The 21,572-nt window shown below is 37.6% G+C and overlaps 2 protein-coding genes across 6 annotated transcripts; one reads left to right on the plus strand and one right to left on the minus strand.

Moving 5' to 3' along the window:
• Positions 1-6: 6 nt before the first annotated feature.
• LOC147516663 (uncharacterized) lies at positions 7-12,218 on the minus strand. Of its 5 annotated transcripts, XM_086589170.1 has the most exons (9): positions 12,064-12,218; positions 10,998-11,751; positions 10,773-10,791; positions 10,571-10,678; positions 10,377-10,435; positions 2,909-3,291; positions 906-2,462; positions 342-555; positions 7-246 (listed from the first exon to the last, which is right to left on the minus strand). In XM_086589170.1, the coding sequence occupies exons 6-7, from the start codon at positions 2,918-2,920 to the stop codon at positions 1,758-1,760; spliced, it is 717 nt and encodes a 238-aa protein (XP_086445296.1). In that variant the 5' UTR covers positions 2,921-3,291; positions 10,377-10,435; positions 10,571-10,678; positions 10,773-10,791; positions 10,998-11,751; positions 12,064-12,218; the 3' UTR covers positions 7-246; positions 342-555; positions 906-1,757. The 5 variants fall into 5 exon arrangements, 3 of the variants coding, with proteins under 3 accessions (XP_086445296.1, XP_086445298.1, XP_086445297.1); XR_015211107.1 differs by having other exon boundaries at positions 906-3,291; positions 10,998-11,747; XR_015211108.1 differs by lacking the exon at positions 2,909-3,291.
• A 1,049-nt stretch (positions 12,219-13,267) lies between these two features.
• Positions 13,268-15,325, plus strand: LOC147516664 (uncharacterized). Its single transcript, XM_086593341.1, has 3 exons — positions 13,268-14,105; positions 14,285-15,014; positions 15,082-15,325. Exons 1-3 carry the CDS (start codon positions 13,268-13,270, stop codon positions 15,323-15,325), a joined length of 1,812 nt encoding a protein of 603 aa, XP_086449467.1.
• Positions 15,326-21,572: the final 6,247 nt, after the last annotated feature.

Below are 21,572 nucleotides of genomic sequence, written 5' to 3' on the forward strand. Positions count from 1 at the left end.
TAACTGTTAACAGAATAATTGGAAAACATTTACTTGATTTGCCAACCGTGAGAAACAGTGCTTTACAAGTTGGTGCGTAATACTAATACATTTTCTTTGCTTTGTTTTACGCATTTACATCAAACCTTGTCAACACATGAACCACTTGCAAGAAACCATCAGCCTGCAACATGCCAGGATACACAAATGATATTATCTGTCCTAACGACTTCAGTGAGGGTTTCAGAGATGTATGCTCTTCGGCCACTACAAAGGAACAACAAAAAAGATGGATATTATCATTGGCAACAAGAGAAACATTTTTCAACCATAATACTATTTGCACCCTGGAGGATTAATACCTTGCACCAAAATTTTGAATTCCTTTGAAAAATCCTCAACATGTCCAAGCACAGGTCTAATTCCACAACTACAACTCTGTGCAACACAAAATTCCAAATACAAGCTTTTCTCCAACATTTGCAGCATCAAAAAACAAAAATCCTGGATTTCGCACTGCATCTGCTTTGACTTGTTGGTCTGGCACAGTTCACTAACAATAGCAATTGCTTGATCCTGCAATACCACAAAGAACACAGATGTTGTCATGTTAATATTCTAGGTCAGCCACAATAATCTTAAAACATTCGCAGTTTTTATTTCCCCCTCCTTTTCAGTAGGTTGACCAGTGAACTTTGTTATTTGATGGCAGCAGTAAATTGTTTCTTTATTTGGAAAACAAACAACCGAGCCTATGGAAAAAACCATATATTTTTTCTTTTTTCTTTTTCCCCATCAGCATTCATGAAGTATATATGTTGGAGTGACTTCTACAGGGGCCAAGTATATAGCTTCAGTTCCTTTACATCTAGGTCTAGCACTCTAGCACCCTGAAAAGTGTAAGAAATAAAATCATTCTACATCACCTGTAAACCATGCAGAATCTCAGGTAGGAAGTTCGGGAAAATGTGCAAGATTTATGAATCCCATTTCCTCTGCCCTGTTGGCAGCTTCAGTGGCTTGCAGACAAAGAAAATTCAAAACAAGAACTGCAATTCTATAAATCTGAATTGTGACTACATTTGAAAAATGTGTGAGAAACCAAATCACTTTGAGCTGTCTGATCCGCACAAAAGGGAACCAACACAGTGCTTGAAAATACAGGACTATGAGTTCTAGGCACACACCCAATAGGCAAAAGAGAAAACCACCCATGTTTGCAGTTAATAAATGAAGGTTTTCTGTTCAAGTCAATCTCCTCTTTAAGTGCCGGAGGGCACAGGAGAGGTGCAGTCCTGCCAGAAGATTCCGCAATGCATTGAGCTCCCCTGCTTATGAAAGCTAAAAGATGAATACTTCTCTCTCTTATCTGTGAATTCATTTCCTTCATTGATTTAAGCCACGACTTTCGATGTTTTGCAGCTACACAGATGAACATGAGAGTATGCTCTATTTCCCTCAGAGCAGTTAGAGAAGTTCGTGTCTTCTGAGTCCGAGCTCTTTTTTTTCCATGAACATCAGATGGAAGATAAGAAAGATCAAGATGATATAGCATTATATAATCTTTCTCAGCGAAGAAGTATGGTATGACAGTGTCCACGAAATCAACACATGACGAACTGCCTCCAAGAGAATATATCATTGCTGTGACAACAGTCAAGCCATGTCCCCATCATATATGCTGACGCTTTTCATCTTCACCTGTTGAGATTGGAACCTCACTTCCATCTTGAACAGAAAAGACAGTCTGCTGGTCCAATAATATATTTATTAGCACTTTAAGAGAGAAAAAGATTAGCAGTTTGAAGCATCTCTGCCCCTCTAATTCTTGCAAGGGTCAAAAGAAATTTCAGAATTATCAGAATGCATGGGAAAGAATCCTTTTCTCGAAGCTTCTGAATGACAAGTTGCCACCTTAGATGCTTCTGAATAATGGGTAACCAAGTACTAGAGGTCAAGAAACCATTCAGTATTAGATCCATCAAAGCTACTGAAAGATTACAACAGTCGACAATTTCGATACAGCTGCAGAGAATTGGTATCAGCCCAAGACACAGGAGAGAAACTTCAGCAGATTTCTTATCTTCTTTTTCTTGAAAACTTGAACTGGACTGAAAGCACTCAGCTGACAAGAGAAGTGCCAGAAGAAAGAAGTTCATGATCGCAACAAGTGCATCCATTGATGGTACTATGCTGCACAGCACTCTAAGGCTGGTAGCTGAAGTTTTCAAGACAAGTGCAAATATACGCAAAGAGAGCAGCCTGTTTTTTTTCTCTGAAAACCTTTTGCATAATAGTCTGATTAAACAGAGAATCAATTCTGCTTGTGCTCCAAAGAAATTGATAATATCTGCAGAAGGTCCCACAGCAGAAACTAATGATTCGACAGTTGTCTGCAAACATTTGCATACACCTTCAACGCATGAGCTAAGGAGTGTCTCAGACATCCCTCTAACAATTGATCCCGTCTTTATCTCAGTCAACTGCAAGAGCATGGAAAAAGAGAACAGGAAAAACAAAATTCAATGCATATTTGCATTCGAGATTTGACTAACATAATAGTTTCCTGTGACAGAAATGTGTCTCGCACAAATGAAAACTAAACTAAAATCAACCAACCAAGACAGCATCACCAGATCAACACAGTACCGAACCAAATCCACAGAGTGTATAAATGCGTGAAACAAAGATGAGACAGTATCTACAACAGTGCATGTGTACGGAAGAAACAAACAATCTTGATTTTTGCTCAGTGGACGAGTGGTCAGGTTGTGGTGTTTCAACGTTTCGCCATGGGACACACACCTACTCTAGACTGAAAATAAGGTGAGATGTACCATAATGCATGTCTGTGTACTGTGGGGACTGCTCCATACAACTGATTATATTTGGTGCATGTGATGCACTGGTTTTTCTTTCGGAAACTTACATTCCCCCCCATACACAGATAAGACGGTTGTCAATGCCTTCAATGCACAAAGCTTGGAACTCAAGAAAAATGACATCAAGTTTGCATCTTGCATGTATGACAACATCTTTTCCACTATCGCTTTCGATGCCTCCCACTTCGAATGGTCCCAGAACGGTAAACCCAGATCTTTTCGTATGAATACAAGGTCAAACATGTAAACATCACTGACATGACCCAGAAAGTCCCTTTTATAGTTGTGCTTGGTCTGAGAGAAATTCGACTGCAGCAGAAACTGGGCGAGCTCTTTGAATGGGGGAGAATTCATCTTACGACCCTCTAGTTCACCTTGTAAATGATAGTAGAGATCGCTGAGTATTAAACTATTCAGCTCCTTACCTCCACTGCAATCAGAAAGAGATGAATTGAAAGAAATTGGATAAAGTAACAGAACAAACCGAACCCAAAGCATATGCAAACTGAAATGTTCATATCACCAAACTAACAGATAAAATTGAAAGAAACACTTCAAACGAGGGATCATAGCAATATTAAAAGTAGAAATGTTCATAAATGCTTTATCATTTTCTCCAGACCAGCCTTCTGATCCCCCATCCTCCTGGACCTGTTAGTTAACTTCTTCTCACCGGCAGAGCCTACCTTCTTATTTATGATTGGGCTTGTGACTGGAATAACAAGAGTGTCACAAAGCACAACTTCCAATAGGTCTTGGGACTCAAAACATCTTGTTATGATACTAACAGATATTATACGATTTTCCTTGTTCTTTGGAATATTTGATTCCATCAACTTGTGTAGAAACAATTACACCTTCATATTTAGCTGTGTTGCATGGGTACAGGACGGAGTGTCTGGTTTGGACACGGGTACGACGATTTGGACACGGCAAGATCTGAGAATTAGGGTCTGTTTTGCTTGTGTCTGAGTGTCCGTGTCCGTACCCGTGTCCACAGGACACGGGTACGCGATACAGAGGAAATTAGGGCGTACCCATGCAACAGAGATATTTAGAAATGAAATATTTATTTCCACCCCAATAATACTTCCTCCACTTCTGAATTTCTGATATGCCATTCACATTTGTATATACATCCAGCGCATGTAAAGCATGTGGGAGCTGATCAGAATGTGAAATCATTAAACTAGTGAAATCTAGGCCAACCCAAAGTTTAATCTCAGGTCCTAGTCCAGGAGACAACAGAGGTATCATTTTTTCCCGAAACTTTAACTTTATGGGAGACCATATGATGTATCTTTGTCGCGGAAGCAAGAACAATAGATACACAATGTATAAAGATACCCAAAACTAGGGTTTAATGAATAAAAACGAACTTTTAATGCAATAATAATAATCAAGTCTGAAAATCTTAAGGTTTACATCTGCTTATATAGAGAACTAGTTAACAAATCCTAATCATAATAGAACTTGGGAAACTAAAATAGAAGCTAGTCTAATTCTAATTAACTAAGGATTTAAAATAGAAGTAGAATAAAAGATAAACTCTAGCTGTAGCATTATGCATGTGCTGTGCACATGATAATCTATTGCGTCCTCGCATCAATCCCCCCAGCTTGAGAAGAGCTCGTCCTCGAGATTAAGTCCTTGTACTTCTGGTAGAAAGAAGGATCCATGAGTTGAAACGTAGCATCAGAAATCCATGAATTTTCTGAGAATGGACGGTCACACCACTTCACCAAATAACGATCATAAATACCTTGGCGAGTCGTAGTAGTAGAAACATCAATGACAGTTTCAATCCGACCGTAGCGAGCGCGAAACAACACTATGATCTACAGGTAGGGGAATAGGTGGAATACTATTGCCAACAAAAGGAGTGAGATCCGCTATATTATGAGTGCGAGATATACGCATCTCGGGAGGGAGGTCCAATTCATAAGCATTTTCTCCATGACGGGCGACAATGGGAAATGGGCCAAATCGTCGCATCATTAACTTGTGAGATGAAGGCCGACGTTCTTTTCTCAAATAAACCATCACCAAATCACCAACCTCGAAAGTCACCAAGCGCTTGTGTTTGTCTGCATTAGTCTTGTACATGGCATAAGATTTCTCCAAACGCTTCTTGACATCCTCATGAATAAGGTGAATCCGGGAAGCAAATTCCTCTGCAGATGCACAAACGGGAACAGTCGATGGAATAAGAGCAAGATCAAAAACAAGAAGAGGAGTTATTCCGGTTACAATCATGAAAGGAGAAAGGCACGTAGAGCGGTTGATGAGTTATTATAAGCAAACTCGCCAGTGCTAGAACAAACTCCCAAGATTTGGGATTATCATCAATCAAACACCTCAATAGGTCACCCAAACTACGATTTACAACCTCGGTCGCCCATCATCGCGTGGGAAGCGTCAGAGAAAATTGGAGCTTACTTTTAAAAGCTTCCATAATGTTTTCCAAAAATAGCTAGTAAACTTGACATCTCGCCGGAAGTGATAGTCGCGAGGTAAACCATGCAAACGAACTATCTCGCGGAAGTATAAATGAGCTACCCGTGCGATTATCGTGAAGACGAAAAGGGGAATGAAATGAGCCATCTTGGAGAAACGATCCACAACCACAAAAATAGAATCCTTTCCGTGTGTAGAGCGTGGTAAACCCAACACAAAATCCATGGAGACATCAACCCAAGGTTTGTCGGAATCGGAAGTGGAGTATACAAACCAAAGATTAGTGTGCTTACCTTTCATTTGTGCGGCACACATAACATCATTTCAATAAACCGGTTAATATCTCTACGCGATAGTAGGCCAAAAGTACTTCTCCTCGATAGAGGCAATGGTCTTTATGATCCCAAAGTGACCACTCAACCCCCCAGCATGCATTTCAATCATAATCTGATCACGGAGGGAAGAAACGGGAATACAAAGCTGTGAACCCCGAAATAAGAAACCATCATGGAGGAAAAATTCACCAGATACACCATGATGTACCAAACAGTCGGCATGAATAGGACCAAAATAGGCATCCTGAGCATATAAGTCGCGTAACTCATCAAAACCAAACAAAGAGGTACGGAGAGTAACCAAGAGATGCGAACGACGACTCAAAGCATCAGCAACTCAATTATCCTTTCCAGCCAGAAACTGTAAGTAGAAAGTATATTTTTGCAAGAAAGAGTTCCACTTGATATGTCGAGTACTGACATCCTTCTAAGTATTAAGATAACGAAGAGCGTCATGGTCAGACTTTATGAGGAATTCACGATAAATAAGATAATGATGCCAACGTCGTACAGCTTGGACAACTGCATAGTACTCAAAGTCATATGTAGAATAATTCAATTTAGCACCAGTAAGTTTCTCACTATAGAAAGCAACCGGCTTGCCATTTTGGCTCAAAACAGCACCAATGCCGTACTTACAAGCATCACATGTTACCTCAAAGAGTTGAGTGAAATCTGGCAAAACTAGGACAGGAGCAGAAGTCATCTTCTTCTTAATCAAGTCAAATGCCTCATTAGCTTCTCGGAGTCCATTTGAAAGCTTTTCACGCCAAAGCGGTTAAAGGAGCCATAATACTGCTGAAATTATGAATGAACCTTCTATAGAAAGAAGCTAAACCATGAAAACTACGAACCCGAGTCATCAGAGAAAGAACAGGCCACTCAATAATAGCCTGGACTTTGGAATCATCAATACGAATACCATCGGCAGAAACCACGAAACCCAAAAATACCACAGAGTCAACCATGAAAGAACATTTCTTAAGTTGTAAATAAAGTTTCTCAGTACGCAAAACACCCAAAAGAATCTCAATATGCTTGATATGTTCAGACTCAGAAGAACTATAAATCAAAATATCATCAAAGTAGACAACACAAAATTTATTCAGATAAGGCTTCAAAACCTGAGTCATAAGACGCATGAAAGTAGAAGGAGCATTAGAAAGACCAAAGGGCATGACCAACCACTCATATAAACCGTCTTTTGTTTTAAAGGCAGTTTTCCATTCATCTCCAAGGCGGATACGAATGTGATGAAATCCAGATCGTAAGTCAAGCTTGGAAAACACCTTAGCACTATGCAATGAATCAAGCATATCCTCAAGGCGTGGAATGGGAAAACGATATTTTACAGTGATTTTGTTAATAGCCCTGCTATCAACACACATCCTCCAACTCCCATCTTTCTTAGGAGTAAGTAAAGTCGGCACAAAGACAAGAGGGACATACTCTCTAACAAATCCCTTTAGCTAATAACTTCAAGAACTTGCCTCCCAACTTCGGCGTGTTCGAAGGAGCCATGCGATAATGTGGTAAGTTAGGGAGGGAGCTCAGGAATAAGATCAATAGCATGTTGGATATCTCGTAAAGGGGGCAATCCTCCATTAGCAGGCTCAGTACAAACATCAGAATATGAATCTAGCATTGGTTGTAACACAGGTGGTATAGTAGTAGGGTTTGCAAGAAATGACGCAGTAAGAGCAAGAAACATACCGCAATGATGTCCGTCTGCTAGAAAACCTGGTTTCATTGGTGGGCGTGGCTGAGAAGGTGGGCGAAATGGAGTCAGTGGTGCCAAAACAATTTTCTCGCCACTAGAAGCGAAAGTATAAGTGTTCTCACGCCCATTATGAATAACAAGGAGATCATCGCCGGGGGCGACCAAGTAACAAGTGGCATCGTCCGTGGGTGCAAATGTAACACCAAACATCATCCTTGTATTTAGGACCAATGGAGAACGAAACTAGACAACGGCGAAGTAACCTTGATCGTGGCACCATCCCCGTAACCAAGAAATAGTGTAAGGTTAGGGATGTGGCTCATCCTCGAAGTTTCAAATTTTGTCCACCATATCTTTAGAAACAATATTATCATGAAACCGGTGTCAATGATAACATTACATAACATGCCATTCAAGAAGCGAAGTACGGAAGATATTATGACGAAGCCATGACGTAGGATCATGCTTAACAACTCGAGTAATTAAAGAATGACGAACAATCAATTGGGGACAACCAGAATCTGCATAAGTTAAAAAGTCATCAATCTCAATGATGTCTTCTTCCGGATGGTTGAGATTTTCTTCATCCTGTGTTAAACCCACGCGCTTGCGTTTAGGACAGTCACTACGAACATGTCCAATTTCCTTACACTCATAGCATGTGATTGGACCCACTCTGGTAGGAGGAGGTTTGGATGACGAAGGAACATGGGTAGAAGTGGCACTAGCAGTAGTTGAAGGGGATGAGCGAAGCAGATCTTTGGCTTTGAGAGCATATTTAATAGCATCGGACATATCATAAACATCTTTGAAAGCTAATGCCTCACCGAAGTGGTTTTCGCGAACCCATTCAAATAACGCCCAATTTTTTGATCGACGGATTCGGACAAATCGGCCGTGTGCACAACAAAAGAAACTCCTCAAGATACCCAACCACACTTTGAAGCCGTTGTTTCAAGTTTTGGAGGAGCATGAATAAATCCCTTTCATAGTCATGAGGAATAAATTCTTTTTCAACTCTCTAGCGATCTTATCCCATGTAGTAATCTTATTGTAACCCAATTTAGCACGAAGTCAATTGAAGTTCATCCCACCAAACAAGTGCATAGCCCGTTAATTTAGTCGCAACTAATTTAACACACTTAGGATCCTCAAAAATTTATAATCAAAAACTTTTTCAATTTTATTTAACCCGGTCGACAAAAGCATCAGTCGCAATTTTCCATTAAATTCAGTGCACGCCTAATTTAATATCACCCATCCGATTCTTCTAAAATGCGCAATAAACGATTAATATCAAAATTACGTCAGATTACGGTGCACATTTTGTTGATGCCCGCCTTTGATTGCTTTATCAGGGTTATTGCGCCTTGGTGGAGAAGGACTAGATGGAGAATCTAAAGGGTCCGGAGGATCAAAAGATCTGGTGCTAACCGACGTGGTTGTCGGCAGAGGAAAAGGGTGCTTAATCAATCGGGTCGGGAATGGGGTGCACCACGGTCGCCAATAACGGCGTTCTCAAGGGCCGGCCTAGCATTATGTTGGACTGGAATATAATTTGTAGCCCTGAAAGTAACATGAGGTCTTCCATGGGCCTGCACATTAGAAGCCCAATGAGCATTAGTTTGCCCAACCCGTGAATTAGGCAAATAGGATCGTCTCTTTGGCCGATCGAAATTCTGCTGGAGAAAATGACCAGGAGTAACAGAAGCATCAATATGCCTTTGACCACGGCCAAGGTCTGACAGATTTCGACCATAGCTTATGCGGTTTGCATCGAGATCTGCATCATAATAAATTTCGAGCAAAATCTTTATCTTTGAAAAAAGTTTGATCAACATGGGGAACTCGAATTGTGTGATTCGTCTGCGATCTTGACTTCGGGAAGTCCAAATCAAAGACGATGAAATCGACCCGATCGATTGGGATTTAAAATCGGACCACTTCCATCAACAATAGTCGTCCCCCGGCGAATTCGAGAAGATGGTGATTTAGTGCTTGAAGCTACAAAGCGATTCTTTATCGCTTTCAATGGAAGATGGATGTGGAAGTTAAATGCGGGGTGCATGATCTGCGGCGTCGATTCGATTGAGGATTTTGGGCCGCAACAACTAACTCAACTTCGTAACCGTGAGTGGTGGGAATCTTGGGGGTCATCGCCCACCCATCGCATTGGCCAACAACATGGTGTGTTTTGGGTTGAAAGTCGCACGAGCTTCATCAAAATCTCTTTTATGTCGTGCAAATCAGTCGAATTTGCTTGCAATTCTTTCTCAACACGAACCAATCTTGACTTCACTGCTGATGGTCGTCCGCGTCCTCTTCGTTGAGTGGCCATGACGAGCAAATCAGGAAAAAACCTAAAAATCTGATACCAATTTGATGTATCTTTGTCGCGGAAGCAAGAACAATAGATACACAATGTATAAAGATACCCAAAACTAGGGTGTAATGAATAAAAACGAATTCTTTTAATTCAATAATAATAATTAAGTCTGAAAATCTTAAGGTTTACATCTGCTTATATAGAGAACTAGTTAACAAATCCTAATCATAATAGAACTTGGGAAACTAAAATAGAAGCTAGTCTAATTCTAATTAACTAAGGATTTAAAATAGAAGTAGAATAAAAGATAAACTCTAGCTGTAGCATTATGCATGTGCTGTGCACATGATAATCTATTGTGTCCTCGCATCACCATATCATTCCGCCCCGGTGAAGGAAAATAGGGTTCTTCAGTAGAAATTAGGCCATGTAACTCGTTTGGCCAGAAATAAATTGGGGAAAAAGCTTTTAGTCAGAGTTCAGAGGAAAAAGATAGTACTATTAATACATGTTTGTTACTCGATCCAAACAGGGCTGATTATACAAATTCTTGTTTGGTCCCATATAACAAGCATCAGTATAATTTAAAATGAGTAATCAGGACTATGCATTTTAGAACTAAATTGTAGTGGCATAAGAAAATAATAGTTGGACTGACAAATTATGTGGCACTCTACCTGTAACCATGCTGTGAATATTGAACTAGAAGTTCAGAAAATGCAGGTTGCCCGCACAACTGTGACAGAGAAAATTAGAAAAGACTTGGGTTCAAATACTCATTTAAGGAAACATATAAATCTGATTAGTTGAATAACCAACTAATTAATGCGAAAGGATGCCATATCATTGCAAAGACAGGAAGTATACCAACCTCCTTTGAAATGTATTGAATCTTCCTAAGTAATGATAAAGACAAACTCCCAGTGTCTCCAGTAATTACTTTCTCCATCACATGCACCAGGAACATATTCGAGGCGATCTGAAAGCTCATTTACATAAGCTCAACGCAACAGTAAATATACCACAAACAAAAATAATACGAAAAAATACTATTACTCCACATATGTACATACTTCGTGGACCCCTCCATATCTGGACACATAAAAACAAAGAATAGATTACTAAATATGAAGTAGACAGATTAAACGACATAAAAGGTAAATCAAGAACTGAATATGAAGTAGACAAACGAAACGACATAAAAGGTAAATCAAGAACTGAATATGAAGTAGACAAATGAAACGACATAAAAGGTAAATCAAGAACTGAACAAAGATTCAATATGATAATAGAGATACCTTCTTGGCACTAACAGGGGTTTAAAAATCCAACCATTTAGTGTAGTAGACACATGTCATTGGGGAGATAACCCCATTAGGTGTGCACTCATTTATCCGTAGACAAGCACCACAAGGAAATGAGGCCATTGCCCCAACTTTTGGATCCCCTTCCTTATTTGAGCATCTGTAAGACGGAGTTCCTCCTGAAATCTTTCCAAACACACCTATCTCTGAACTCTTTACCTCCACAATCTCGTTGTCTAGAACCAAACACCGCAAAATTTCAGTAATTTGTTCCTTCGAGCACTTTACATTAACCACACCTGATTTATTAATAAATTCTGTCAGTGACTCGCTAGTAGCAACATTCTCTCTTACGATCAACTTCTTGCATAGGACTTTCAAACCATGGATGAGATCTGTGTCAAGTTTCCCCTCCTCCGTATACCAAACTCCGCCTGAGAGTTCCTTTGATGGTTCAAATTCTGCTGCGATGAAGTATTTTCTTTTGTTATATTTTATATTAACAAACTTCTTTATTTTTTTCAATTTTACAAGTGAATCGAGGATCTTGGTAAACTCAGGATCTTGGAGTCTCGTTTCCTTTTTCATCTCTCCCGTCCAGATTCCCATATCTTCCTTGCTACGGACCACGTCATAGAGTTTTCGTTCAGTGTCAGTAAGCTCTGAATCAGTACGTTTTCTCTTTTGATATGAAATGTTCGGTTGTCGGCCCATTCTTATTTGAAAACTATTTCCCCTTCAGACCTGACTAGAATTCATAAACAAGATGAAAACTCAGATACTAGATTTCATGTGAATATAACTGATGTCATCTCATGCATATATTGCAATTGTAACGATCCACAAAGTTATTCTTATCATCTTGCTGAGATTTCTCGTACTAAATTAATATATCATGTATCTAATAACACATCATGTAATAGCAAGCAGCTAATTATGGAGAAAATGTGTAACAGGCCATTTGCCAAACTCAAAAAATTCTCGAAAATAATATTTAAAATAAATAAGGAAAAAAAATGTGGCATTAGATATTTAGAAAAGGGCCAAAAAATATTCTAACCTTGAGACGTATAGGAAATGGATTGTGCGATGCAGTAAAGAGAAGAAGAGATGTTAGAGCACGCTGACGCAGTTCGGTCGCTGGGTGGTTTCAGAAATGATAAAAGAGGAGGTGACTCGAAAACTATTATCAAGGTTCGGAGAAAATGAAGTACGGTTTTGGGTGAGTAACTCAATAACCCACGAAACCCACGATTTCAAATTTAGTAACCCTCGAGACAAAATAAGCCGGCCCGCAATTTGCTTTTTTTAAATGCCAATTATACCCTTTTGTGAAATTTACCATTTTTTTATAATACTAATTTAACCCTTTTGTGTTATATTTAAAGCAGAGAAATTTTCAAACTCAGAAACTACTTTACACTACGTGCTGCATTTGTAGTGGAGAGCGAAGATCGCGACACTAGGCTTCAATCTAAAAAGGTTTGTTCTATATGATTTCAATATGAGGTCCAATAGTCTATAAACTTAAACTTGAAATCGTATGTTGAGGGTATACTTAAACTTGAAATCGTATTTTGAAATCATAAAATGTTATGATTTGTATACCCATTGAGATTGTTTATGATTGATGGTTTTTATACTATCGGCTTTGTTTTGATTGAGGTTGTTTTATGATTTAGATTTTTCTTGTTTTTTAGATCAGATCTGTTTTGGTATGAAGATGTATTGTTCATAGTCTAGAATAGGTATGAATACTCGTTGAACAAATAATATGAACACTTATTGTTCATAGTCTAGTTGAGAATGAACAATGTATGTTCATACATCTCTGAAGCATTACAAATGATCATAGTAGTATGTGTACTATGAACATTTAATGTTCCTGATGAACACTTATTGTTCATAGTCTAGTGGAGTATGAACAATATATGTTCATACCTCTCTGAAGCATTGCGAATGATCATAGTATTTTGTTTTTATTGAGTACATATCTCCTAAATTATATTTTTATTGTGTTTTTATGGGTTGAATTTTGCAGTTATACATGGAATTTAGTGTGATTGGAGTTTTTTGCTATAATGGCGGTACTTTGTCCTTTCGTTTTGGGTTGGATTCTTCGATTGATATTGTTACACGCAAAGTGTGTGACAAGTGGCCTGATTTGGGATTAAGGAGTTTTTCTGTGTTTCTCCCATGATGCAAAAGAGAATTTGATTGAAACGGATGGGGATTTGCGATCCTTGGCTTGCTATTGTTATGGCATGAAGATTGCAACTGTGGAGATTAAAGTAAATGTGTGTATGAGTTCAATAAGTAGCTGTAGTGGTGCAAGTACATCAAGTTCATCAGGTTCATCGAGTTACTTAATTGGTGGTGAGGTTGTTGGTCATAAAACTTACGAGTCTGATTTTTGGTGGCGTAACTTTGATTGTGGTGTTGGGCAGAGATTTGTTTTAGGTGCTCTTGAGTTTAGATGTAAATTGATAGAGTACTCTATTGTGAGCGGTTACAAATATGAGTTGATCAAGAATGATAATTTTAGAGTGACTGCGGTTTGTCAGAAGAAGAATGAGCTAAATTGTCAATGGTGTATTCACTCTTGGGAGAGTTGTGGTTATTTTGAGATTAAGAAGATTAATCTCACACACACTTGTGGTTTTGTAGTTAAAGACTACGACCATCCACCTCTCACTTCTTATCTTGTGAAGACTCATATTCTTGATTTTGCGAAAGATAAACCAGATTTGACATTTGGAGATATTATTGTTTTATATACTCGTGAGTACGGGCTTAGTATTTCAAGGTACATAGCTTATGCGGGTAAGAAGTTGGCACTGAAGGAGTTGTATGGTGATGTTATGCTGTCTTACAATGACCTGTTGTGGTATACAGAGGAGTTGAAAAGAAGAGATCCTGGGAATATTGTTGAACTTGAAGTTAGCAAGGAGAGTGGGAAGTTTGAGAGGGTGTTTGTTGCTTTTGAATCAAATATCCATTGTTTTAAGTTTTGCAGCCCGATGGTGTATTTGGATGGAACATTCTTGAAATTTGATTACAAAGGGTGCTTGTTGGCTACTACTGCAAAAAATGGAGATCAAGGTATTCTCCTAATTTTACTACTTGCATTTTCATTAGTTTTAATTTTGTGTTTGGTCATGAACAATCATTGTTCATAACTGTTTTGGTGTATAAACAATACGTGTTCATATGAACAATCATTGTTCATACACGTTTTTGTATTGTTCATACACTCTGTACTCATATTTTGTTTTTTTAAGGATTGTTCTCTCTTGCTATTGGTGTTGTTGACATTGAAAACGATTCCAATTGGTATTGGTTTCTTGATATGTTTAAGAAGGCTTTTGGATATGAGTGGAGGTATACGTTTTTGAGTGATAGGCATCATGGTTTGCTTGTCAACATTCCTATTGTATTTCCTGATTCCTATCACTCTTTTTGCTTGTGGCATATGGAGAACAACCTTAGAACATGTTTGTCGAAATCATGTGGTATGACAAAAGTGTTGGTTGCATTATTTAAGAAATGTACTTATGCTGCCACACATGAGAAATTTGAGGAGCACATGGCTGAATTCAAGGAAATTGGTGGAGATGCACTTTCTAACTTTCTTAATAGGGCGCCTTATGAGTACTGGGCTAATGCGTACTTCTGTGGGGCCCGATATGGTGAGATGTGCTCTTCCTTGGCGGAGTGCTTCAACAGCTGGATAAATAAAGAGCGGCATCTTCCCATCACAGCCATGTTAGATGGAATTCGGATGAAGATAGCATTTGCCTGGAGGATGGAATGCAAGAATTGGAAAAGTTTTCTTTGTCCTAAAATTGAAGCAAAGTTGCTTGAGAGGACCGAGAAGGCTCGTTCTGTGATTGTGACAAAGTCAGATGATCATGTATTTGAAGTTGATACGGAGAAGCATAAGCATTGGGTTAATTTGCTTAGGAGAGACTGTACTTGCAACAAATTGGGCATAGACGGTTTTCCTTGCCAGTATTCATTACAAACAGGAGTCGGTGTATTCATACATTGAAGATGCATTTTGATCCATTTATTTCAGTAGCACCTACTCTCATGGCATAACTACAATTAGTCGGAACGAGATATGTTCGGATGGTTTTGATGAAGTACGAATTCTCCCACCAGATGTGAAGAAGCCTTCGGGTAGACCACGAGTTAAGAGGATTGAGAGTGCGGGTGTTATACGTTATATTGCCCACAAGTGCAGAAAATGTGACAGCATCGACCGACATCACCGAAAGAATTGCCAAGGGAAAACTGTTGATGTGTTAACTACTGAGTAGCCTAGTGGCGATATGGTATCAAGGTCTTGCCAATTATTCTAGGTGGGAAGCACTAATGAGGCCATGTTAATGTTTTGTATGAACAATATATTAATTGACTGATTGATAGTAATACAGTTTTCATATAATTTTTATATTAGGACATATGACATTAATGTTCTAGGTTGAATATATTTTAAAGTCTCATATGATTTATATTATTCATTTCATTAATGTTATTGAGGTATGATTTTTATATGTGTTCATACCTACTGGAGTATGAACAAATATTGTTCATACCTAGTGTACTATGAACATTCAATGTTCATGATGAACAATCAATGTTCATACCTAGTACGTGTACTATGAACATTCAATGTTCATGGTGAACAATCAATGTTCATATATGGTGTACTATGAACATGATTTGTTCATACTTAACAATCACTGTTCATACACTAACAATCATTATTGGACTATAAACATTCAATGTTCATACACTAACAGGTATGAACATTGATTGTTCATACCTAACCTACTAGAGTATGAACAAATATTGTTCATACATGATTATTAATAAAAAAGAATAACAATAAGAGAACACATGATAAACATCAATAATAGTTCATACATTTTGTCATTGTGTACCAAAATTATGACCACTCAGAGAACACATTCCACTATGAATCACCACTGATGCACATTCATACACGACAAAAAATATTGTTTTGTCATTGTGTACCAAAAAGACCACTAAAAAAGAACACATTTCACTTTGAATCACCACGTCAAAGTATATTGTTCATAGAGTAAACTCTCATTTTCTTAACGCCTCTTGGAACTCATGATCTTCCTTTGTCCAACTTCTTGGTTTATTAGAAAGCAATCCACATGCAAGTTCTGGGCGCATATTGTGTACTTCGGTTTCAGTAGTTACATCACAAAAATCCCAACGACCTTGTTCATAAAGAATTTGTATCATTTTACAAACATGAACGCCGTAATCAACGCTGCAATTTAGAGAATACAGATCTCAGGTCAATTATTGTTTTCTGTATGTCTAGAACTCTCCAAGAATGTCAGTGAATAATTATGTGCTTACCTATTGTGTTGTTGTGGACATTTTTTAGGCTTTATTCTTCCTTTATTACTGAGGATATGGATTTTATTCTTCTCCATTTTGATCCGACTGTTGATGGGATAAACCAGTTTTTTCCTCTGCAAAATAAAAAGAAGTTATTTCATTATGTTTCAAGAAAAAAAAATTCATGTCAGTTAAGTGTTTTATGTTGAACTCACCAGATCTTTCACAACTTGGAGCGATTTTTTTTTCGGTGATTAGGAGTTGAAATGAAACCATTTCTCTTGTTGTCCCTCTCTCAACTCTATTATAAAAAGTGCGCAACTCTATTATGAATTTTGCAGAAAAGTCGATGCTCTGCACTATTTTTTCCAAGCCTCCTTCTTCATCTAACATTTTCTGTGTCAATGATTGCGTGAAATAGTAAGAATGTGACAACATCTACAATATAGAAATGAAACAGAATTTTGTAATAAATAATTTACCTTTATGTTGGAAGTGATTAGACAAGTTTCGTTTTTTTTCCATGGTTCTTTTCTTGAAAGTATTTAGACCACCAGTCGATAACCTGTTGAATTGAATATTTTTTAAATTGGCATTACATATTTCATGAACAATGATTGTTCATAGTACAGTATGTGGACTATGAACAATGAGTGTTCATAGTCCAATTTTAGTATGAACAAAGAATGTTCATAGCTCATGACTATGAACAATAATTATTCATAGTACAATTTTAGTATAAACAAAATTTACTTGAAAATCAATTTCTCTATCAAACAGAAGGTCTTCAACTATATCACCCTGTACTTGTAAATTTCCATCTGACCATGCAATTGTGCTTTAAAAACCATAAGGAATTACCATAAGAAATTACCATTAGTCAAAAATATTATAGTAAACTTGTAAAACTTACAGTCTTGTTAGACTTACCCTTTGTATGCTATCGTGAAGAAAGTGTCGACAACTTGTCTGTGGCTTTCTTCTAATCCCTCATAGTAGGGACTCGTCTTAGGGTTTTCGAGTGGTCCACTCTCAATATCATCACCAAGAATTTGCTTGCCAGTATCAACTTTCTTTATTTTCCCCTTCCCTTCAGCAGTGTATTCCTTACCAATAGGCTTAGTTTTCCTTCCTTTCTTTTCCTTGACTTGCTTAACTAGGGAACAAGGTTCCTCTGCTCCCTTACCCGCCTCAATATCTTTCTCTTCACCTTTATCTGTATCTCCCTCCTTGTCTAGAGGAGACAATGTAAGACGTAAGTCAAATGATAGAGCTTCAAACTCTCACTGGAGCTTCACTTGTTGCACTTCAGCGAGGGGGACTTGATCAGGTTGAGGTTGCAATTCAGCCTGGGGGACTTGATCAAGTTGAGGTTGAGGTTGCACTTCAGCCAGGGGGACTTGGTCAGGTTGAGGTTGAGGTTGCACTTCAGCCAGAGGGACTTGGTCAGGTTGAGGTTGCAATTCAGCAAGGGGGACTTGATCAGGTTGAGGTTGAGGTTCAGCTGTATCCCCCTCTTGCCTTTCCTTTAACATCTCCTTTAATTTGTTTATTTCTTCTTCACGATCAAGAAGTTGTTTCTCAAGTGTGGCAATTTTGGCCAACAGTTCTTTGTTCTCCACTCTAAGTGCTTCATCCGTTCCTGAAGTAAGCTGGACTTCATGATCTGTACTTTTGACTAAATCAATGTACATGTCACGAAGTAACTCTTTTTCAGCCTCCGTTGCTGCTTCAGCATTGACAACGATCTGAGATGCAGCTACTGTAGTAATCGAAGTCTTTCGAAACGCATCAAACAAGGTCTTTAAATTCCACCTCGCACACCTGGGGAATTTACTTTCATGGTTCTGTACCTTGTTGATGACTAGAGAGTGTTCACAAAACCAAAACTGCAACGCACGTGATGAAAGCCATATTAGTTCACACACCAATAAACCAAAACATTAAAACAATCAATGTTCATACCCTAATAATAGATATGAACAATGAGCGTTCATACCTATCCATGTATTAGCATTGATTGTTCATTAGGGTATGAACATTGAATGTTCATATCTAGTGTACTATGAACATTCAATGTTCATACCCAATCAATGTTCATACCAAAGGATTATGAACATTGAATGTTCATACCTAAAGGACTATGAACATTGAATGTTCATTAGGGTATGAACATTGAATATTCATATCTAGTGTACTATGAACATTCAATGTTCATACCCAAAGGACTATGAACATCGAATGTTCATACCTAAGGACTATGAACATTCAATGTTCATACCTACCAATTGAAAAAAAAATTAAGGAGAAACAATACCATAAACATTATCGTGCAGCCATTGATTGTCAGTTTCTTCTTTTCTTTCTTGACTTTGTGCTCTCTAGCTGCATCAATTAGGTCATTGTGGATAGCTGTTGGCCAAGACAACTTTCTCAATGTATCCAAGTTGTCAACAACAATTACCAATGGCCACAAGATTCTGTAGTTGACATTTGTGAAGAAGCAAGTTGTCAGCATGAAAAAAGACACTAGCCTTGCAAAATCTTCAGCTGCGTGTTGCTCTTCTGGGTCGTCCAAGGTTCTCTGTATGCCATCTTCTACATGAGCCTTGGTATATCAGACGGTCTCATCACCGAAGTACTTCAAAATGAACCTTGTTTTTCATTCATCACCTCCGACAATCCAGTTTAGCTGCACCATTGTCTCGGTCACAGGAATTCCAAACATTAGGCTGACCTCTTCTACAGTGAACTTGACAAACTTTTTTCCAATCTGAAATGCCTCCTCAGGTACAGTGAAATTGTCAAGAATATAAAATATTTCCTTGTTGGGTTTGTTTCCTTCTACAATAATGTTGTTGGACAATACATCAAACATGTACCAAAATGGCATCTTCTTCATTTCATGAAGATGTTTTTCTGGAATGCCTCTCTGCTTGAGTTTTCTTACAAGACTTATCATAAAAGACAAGGTACTTCACAGCTAAGTTACCTTCTCCTCTTTCTTCTTTTCCGCTTCCACTTCCTTATTGTCCTTTCCTTTTTTAGCAACAAATTGACCGGCATTAGTGGTTGGCACTGCCTTCCTTTTCTTCCGTCTACGGGGTAAGTTCTGCAAATTAATAAAAGCCATATATCAAGATTAAAAAATTAGGAAAGTATAAACATAATTTTTGTTGATATGATACATAAAATTAATAAATAGGTATGAACATTGAATGAACTACAATAATATTTCCTACCATGCAACATGCATGCAGAAACTAACATTCACTAACATAAGAAACAGAGTTATGAACTATCATTGCAAAAAAAATCATTGTTCACACTAAAAAATGTACCTTTATTAGTACATCCTCTTCTTCTTCTCTCGGTTCTTGTTGTGGTTGTTCTTCTTCACCTTTATTTTCTCAAACATCATCTGATTTCTCATCAACTTCTTTTATGCTCTTAAGGACAAAATTATCTGCTTTCTCATCATCATGCTTAGTTGTTTCTCCTCCTCCTTGTTCCTCCATCAAATCTTCCACCATAATATTGTCAATAATAGATGATATTTGTTGGATGTGTTCTTGACAATAAACTTGGGTTTCAAATCTAGTATTCGTGCAATTTTCCGTTGCGCACAAGTTCTCGTCGGTTTCCAATGGTGAGTTTGATATTTTTACTGGGTTTGATTTTGATTTTGTTGTATTGTTTGAGTTAAGTAAGAAAGATCTAGGGTTTGGTTTGCAGTTTTGGTTTCTTTGCGTTTTTTTTTTGAAATGTGTGAAACTGAAAGCGTAAAAACAAGAAATGATGGACACGTAACACTCAAAAGCGAAACCGCTTTTGAGGGTAATTATGTCTTTTCACATGTATGCGTAAGTATGAACAATCAATGTTCATAGCTCAATGTCTTTTCACATGTTGAGGTATGAAGATTGATTGTTCATACTATATTTGAAATCAAAGTAGTCATGAATAATGATTGTTCATGTTTGATGTATGAACACTATTGATGTATGAGCAGTGATTTTTCATACTCCCAAATAGGTATGAACAATCCATGTTCATAACTGGATCAATGTTCATACCTATTGGATCATTGTTCATAGCTAATGTTCGTAATTGAAGGTATGAACAATGAGTGTTCATACCTACTTAAAGAAAATAATATGAACATTGATTGTTCATACTCAAAAAATATATGAACATTGATTGTTCATCCTTATTGGAGATATGAACACTCATTGTTCATGCCTTTAAGCAGGTATGAACAATAATTGTTCATATCCACAATTATGAACATCAGTTATAAACAAGGATATAAATAATATGAACATTAGTTATAAATAATAATAAGATAACACATTAATAACACCAATATTTAACTTTCATAAACAAAATACCATTGTGCACAAAACACACCACAAAATAGATTGTTTTTTGCCTTTGTCACATTCATTCAGCAAACATTCCCTTTTTAAAATCTCACATTTATTCAACAAACATTCCCTTTCTATAATTTTCTTGAAAATCATGATCATCTTTACTCCAGCTTCTCGGCAAGTCTGAAAGCATTATGCATGCAATGTGAGGGCACAAGTTTTGTATTTCCTCTTCATTTATCAATTGAGAGAGATCCATATGACCTTGTTCATACAAAATTTCCATCATTTTGTAGACATGAATGCCACAATCAACGCTGCAATTTAGAGAATACACAATCAGTGCTAAAATATGAGGAATCATTGTAGTCATACGTATTGGTGTATAAACAAATATTGTTCAGTTCCTATGGGTATGAACTATGATTTTTCATAGCTATCTGATGCATGAAAAGTCATTCTATTAATAATTTTTCATACCTATCTGAGGCATGAACAACCAATGTTCATAGCTATATGAGGTATGAACACTCATTGTTCATACTCAATAGGTATGAACAATCAAAGTTCACACATGTAACACAGGAGTGTAAATAAATAATTACCTATTGTTTTGCTGAGGACATTTTGGTGAAAGAATTCTTCCTTTATTATTGACAGGCTGGATTTTCAAATCCCCCTTTGTGATAAGATTGTTTATTGACTCAACTAGTACCTTATTCTGCAAAATTACAATAAGTTATTTCTTTATATTTCAACATAAAAAAATTTATGTAATTTAAGTGTTTATTGTCGAACTCACCAATTCTTTTGC

The sequence above is a fragment of the Coptis chinensis genome, chromosome 2 (assembly GCF_015680905.1).
Source record: "Coptis chinensis isolate HL-2020 chromosome 2, ASM1568090v1, whole genome shotgun sequence".
In the NCBI taxonomy this organism is placed as follows: domain Eukaryota; kingdom Viridiplantae; phylum Streptophyta; class Magnoliopsida; order Ranunculales; family Ranunculaceae; genus Coptis; species Coptis chinensis.